At 42.1% G+C, this 5,067-nt stretch overlaps 1 protein-coding gene across 1 annotated transcript; it reads left to right on the forward strand.

The window, feature by feature from the left end:
* The first annotated feature begins 326 nt into the window (after positions 1 to 326).
* On the forward strand, positions 327 to 4,713 carry LOC100283854 (nucleolar GTP-binding protein 2). The gene is made up of 11 exons (NM_001367182.1): positions 327 to 669; positions 919 to 1,052; positions 1,316 to 1,445; positions 1,717 to 1,877; positions 1,964 to 2,065; positions 2,142 to 2,246; positions 2,334 to 2,462; positions 2,544 to 2,684; positions 3,437 to 3,537; positions 3,834 to 3,891; positions 4,093 to 4,713. Exons 1-11 carry the CDS (start codon positions 417 to 419, stop codon positions 4,438 to 4,440), a joined length of 1,662 nt encoding a protein of 553 aa, NP_001354111.1. The 5' UTR covers positions 327 to 416; the 3' UTR covers positions 4,441 to 4,713.
* The last annotated feature ends 354 nt before the right edge of the window (positions 4,714 to 5,067 follow it).

Below are 5,067 nucleotides of genomic sequence, written 5' to 3' on the forward strand. Positions count from 1 at the left end.
AGCTACAAATGAGTTTTTTGGGCTTTCCAGAAATAATCTGCCGCTTTAAGGGATCTGTTGGAGAAAGTATTAAAATATACCACTACTAATTTTTAGATATACTTTTAAACTGATTTTCTGAAGTCATTTATTAGGGAGCTTCTTATAAATATGCCTTTAGAAAAATTTAGGTAGACGCGGTCGCGTTTGTAGTGGGCCAAAAGTTTGCTGACCATTACCCTCGGCAAAGCCCAGCCCACAAAAGGCTCGCATGCCTGACGCGCACGTGCGAGCCACGCTGCCCTCTCCTGTCAAAACCCTAGTTTCCCAACATCGTCGGCTCCTCTCTTTCCCACCGCCTTCTTCCACTACTCTTCACCCTCCCCTCCTCCCCATCGCGAACTCACAAGAGAACCAAGTAGACGAGGGAGAAGGAGATGGCGAAGAAGAAGGAGAAGGCGGTGAACGTGTCGGGCAAGCCGCGGCACTCGAACGACGTCAACCGCCCCAATGACAAGAAGGGCGCGGGCGGCGGCGCCGGTGGCGGGAGCCGGTCCGCGGCTACCGTGCGGCGGCTCAAGATGTACAAGACGCGGCCCAAGAGGGACCGCGCCGGGAAGGTGCTCAGGAACGATTTCCAGTCTAAAGAGCTCCCCAACACCCGCATCGAGCCCGACCGCCGGTGGTTCGGTGAGTCCGATCTCCACCGCCTAGCTTCGTGTCTAATTCTAATATTCGAGCGGCATTATTCGGATAACATACGCTTAGTTGGTGCTTCAATTGTGCGATCGAATGCTTCATTGTAGCTCCAGGATTAATTGCTGCTCTGTGGCAGTACCGCAGTAGTTACCTACTCCGATGGTTCCACGCTTAAATATCATTGACGGATGCTGATTGCTTGTGCCTTTCTCGTGTTGATCCGGCTCTTGGTGCTTGCAGGCAATACTCGCGTTGTGGGCCAGCCACAGCTTGAAATGTTCCGGGAGGAACTCCAGAGTCGGCTTTCCGACAACTTCAGTGTCATCCTGAAAGAACGGAAGCTGCCACTATCGCTCCTGCAAGATCATCAAAAGGTGCTACGCTAGCGTCTATGATTATCATCCTATGATTATCATCTGCCGTTGTGGTCATCACTCTGTCGAGATAGACGGGGGCAAGACTAACATTTGCTTGTATCGATGCAGTCAATGTTGTTCGTGTTCCCCTGTTTGGTTAAGTGTCGTATTGACTGTTGAGTTGGCTGGGTATAATAAAAAAGGAAACAAGTAGCTTGTTATCCGACCACTGTATAGTATGCAAAAGTTATTCTTATGTATATTTGCTTCTGTTGATGCAGCAAGCGAAGGCACATCTGCTTGAAGTTGAACCTTTTGAGCATGCTTTTGGGCCAAAGGGCAAGAGGAAACGTCCGAAACTAACTGCTCTTGACTACGAATCTTTGCTGAAGAGAGCTGATGATTCCCAAGGTCAGTCATATACATTGACAGTTACTACACTTTGATCAAATATCCAAAGTATTGCATGCCATTTTAGAAGACAGCAATTTGATTTGTTCTATTGATGTTTTAAAGTTAACTCCACAATTGTTGGTTTAAGTCATTGATGTTCATGTTCTAGTAAAACATGCAATTTGAAGGCCACTGGATGGCGAAATTTTAACATGTTCATTCGGCACCTCCTTGTTTGGTGTACTGCTCTTTATTTTTGTGAACTTGCATGTTGTTTTATCTTCTTCAGATGTGTTTGAGCAAAAGTATGCTTCATCAAAGTTGCCAAGGGAGGAAGAAGAAGATGGCTTACGTGATCTAGTGAGGCATACAATGTTTGAGAAGGGACAGAGCAAAAGAATCTGGGGTGAACTATACAAAGTTATTGACTCTTCGGACGTTGTTGTGCAGGTTAGCATCGCAACTCTTTTGCCCATGTGAAGAGTTTTGTGAGCTCAACCAATGTATGCTTAATCTTTGTAGATGTTATTCTGCAGGTGTTGGACGCCAGGGATCCAATGGGCACTCGATGCTACCATCTAGAGAGACATCTAAAAGAGAACTGCAAGCACAAACACTTGGTTTTCTTACTAAATAAGGTATCAACTACTCTGCAGCATATTCCTGTACAAATCTTAGAGGCATATTGATTGTTTTTTTTCATTTTTTATTTAGTGTGATCTAATCCCTGCTTGGGCTACAAAAGGATGGTTAAGGACCCTTTCGAAGGACTATCCCACCCTAGCATTCCATGCAAGCATCAACAAGTCATTTGGCAAAGTAAGTCTGCATTTTGCATAATCTTTTTCAGTGTATCATATATTATGTTCTATGTGATTAAGCCCTAACCTTTCTGAAAATGTACAGGGATCTCTTCTGTCAGTATTGAGGCAATTTGCTCGTTTGAAGAATGACAAACAAGCTATTTCTGTCGGGTTTGTTGGGTACCCCAATGTTGGGAAGTCATCAGTTATTAACACACTACGGTCGAAGAGTGTAATTCTCTCCTCATGCTTTAAAGGTAGCACTTTCTAATTTTCTTTTCAGGTTATTCTGACAATTAGGTTATGCTTTCAGGTCTGCAAGGTTGCTCCAATACCTGGAGAGACAAAAGTGTGGCAGTACATCACTCTCACTAAAAAGATATTTTTGATTGATTGTCCCGGTGTTGTATATCAAAACAATGATTCAGAAACTGATATAGTTCTGAAGGGTGTGGTATGTATCTTCAGCTGTGCAATTTGCAAATGTTTTTTTTACCTGGGTAGTGCTGGAGGCTCCCGCATGAGTGAGGTCTGGGAAAGAGATGAACCGAGGCAAGCATCCCCCGCAAATGTGGAGAGTCTGCTTCGAACCCTAAACCTGGTGACTCAGGGACAGCTCTCACACTGCACCATGCCTGCTCTTGTTCTTTTTACTTGTGGCTGGCAAAAATAATTATTTCAAGCTTGTAGTGCCCCCTCCCCCTACCTTGAATATATATCAGAAAGTATTTTAGTTCAAGATGATGTTTATTCCTGGGATACATGTAAAACAATGTTTAGCTCATACACTTTTCCAAGTGGAGTTGACGATGACCAGTCCTGTTCTGTATTAAATATATTTGATGTCAACTACTCATCTTAGAATGTTGTGAACTGCGATGCACTTGCAAGATAGTCCCAGTACTCAGCCCTCCCGTAGAAGGCCCTAAGAGTAAACCAGATCTATTCTTCTTCCCTCTCTCTACTAACACCCTGCCCCTCCTTATAGAGAGGTAATCCTAACTTAATAGCTAAGCAACATAACAAACCCTATCTGGACGGCGCTGTTCACGCGCTACAGTAACCGCACGTGAACAGTGGCCGCGGCTAACCTAACCATAATGACATAGCTAATGGGCTTAAGGCCCATAACATAGAAACACTGATCTTTTTAGTTGTTCCTTTATCAATACATGTATGCTCTCTAATTTATGTATTTGTCTCAAGGTCCGGGTGACAAATTTGGCGGATGCTGCTGAGCACATTGGTGAAGTTCTTAGGCGTGTTAAAAAGGAGCATCTCCAAAGAGCGTACAAAATTCAAGATTGGTATGTTGTTTAGAACAATGTTATTGTTTAGTATTAATATGATTGCACCTTTCATATTGTTAGGAATACACCAATCACTTGTTTATATGATGTGTGCTCCAAGATAAATAAATATTATTGGTTTCTAGCATGCTCCTATGTATAAACACCGATTTTTTATAGTTACACTTGAAGCATGTTTTCCCCCTTATATTCTAAAATGCATCTATTTGTTGATTATGAATATCATAGGCCAAACTTTGATTCAATTAAAATCCATAGCAAGGTCTGATTATGGATTTATCTTTTCTCTGCAGGTCTGATGATAACGATTTTCTTGTCCAGCTGTGCAGGACCACTGGAAAACTTCTCAAGGTACTGCATTTGTTCTTAATATATGATTATATCTTGCTATGTTTCTACAAGTATTTCTCCCTGTAGAAAAATGGATATTTAACCAGATTTTTACAAAATTCTATTACTCCTGTGTTAGAAAGGCACAGTTGATTTTGTTGTTCATTCACATGGTAATGGTATTCTTTCCCTTAATATAATAATTACACTTTTGGTTCTCAGGGCGGGGAGCCTGATCTGACAACAGCTGCCAAGATGATACTTCATGACTGGCAGAGGGGTAAAATCCCCTTCTTTGTACCCCCTCCGCAGCAAAGCGACGGCGGTGCATCTGAAAGTGCTGAACCTATTGGGATTACCAAAGAGGACGGAGTAAGCAGCGACAGGACTGCCGCAGCCATGAAAGCCATTGCAGGAATAATCTCGTCACAGCAGAACATGAATGTGCCCTGCCATAAGGAAAACAATGCAGACAATGAAGACACTACTGAAAATGCAGATAACGAAGACATTGAGAGTTCAGATAACGAAGACAATGATGACATCGAGCCTGCAGAGCGATCTGAGTGATCTTTGGGTACAGATGTGGATTATTAGAGTTGATATGTCAAGGCTAATTAATTTGTCAGCCCAGGTGTTGTGTAGCTACTTGACCATATCACTGGCGTGCTAGAAAAAAAGGATCATGTTGAGTTGCACTTTTTGTAACTATCGTACCTGAATCTTTGTAATAGGGCAAGATCAGTTTTGCTAGGTACCTGGTTGTATCGGGATGGTTATCTGTGCTGTCTACTACAAATACAGTTACATCTATTTTACTTAAATCAAGTGGAAGTTATCTCTAAATTTTTATTGCGGCTTCATGAATTTTTGCGTACCTACATATTTCAAGCCCCATCTTTTCGATTGTGCCACGTAGAGGTCGATAAGCTAAAAATGATCGCAGAGGTTTAGAGGTATCTTTGTTGAGGAACAATTGTTTGTCCTAATATGAGATGATTAATTGTGTCGCATTCAAATTTTATTTGTGATACTGTGATTGAAAGGTAACTGCCAATGGAACTAACATGTTTTTCGATACAGGAGAAGCCAAAAAAGCAGAGACAAAGATTGGATTGAATTAAAAAAAAGTCCCTGAAGAATGTACACAAGATTGGATTGAATTAGAAAAAAAAATCCCTGAAGAATGTACACAAG

The sequence above is a fragment of the Zea mays genome, chromosome 1, assembly GCF_902167145.1.
Source record: "Zea mays cultivar B73 chromosome 1, Zm-B73-REFERENCE-NAM-5.0, whole genome shotgun sequence".
In the NCBI taxonomy this organism is placed as follows: domain Eukaryota; kingdom Viridiplantae; phylum Streptophyta; class Magnoliopsida; order Poales; family Poaceae; genus Zea; species Zea mays.

Bases quoted from the DNA above. Each gene is read 5' to 3' on its own strand.
- LOC100283854 (NM_001367182.1), top strand. From the start codon at position 417: ATGGCGAAGAAGAAGGAGAAGGCGGTGAACGTGTCGGGCAAGCCGCGG. The intron at 1,878-1,963 runs GTTAGCATCGCA...GTTATTCTGCAG, and splicing joins CTTCGGACGTTGTTGTGCAG to GTGTTGGACGCCAGGGATCC. The intron at 2,463-2,543 runs GTAATTCTCTCC...TTATGCTTTCAG, and splicing joins ACACACTACGGTCGAAGAGT to GTCTGCAAGGTTGCTCCAAT.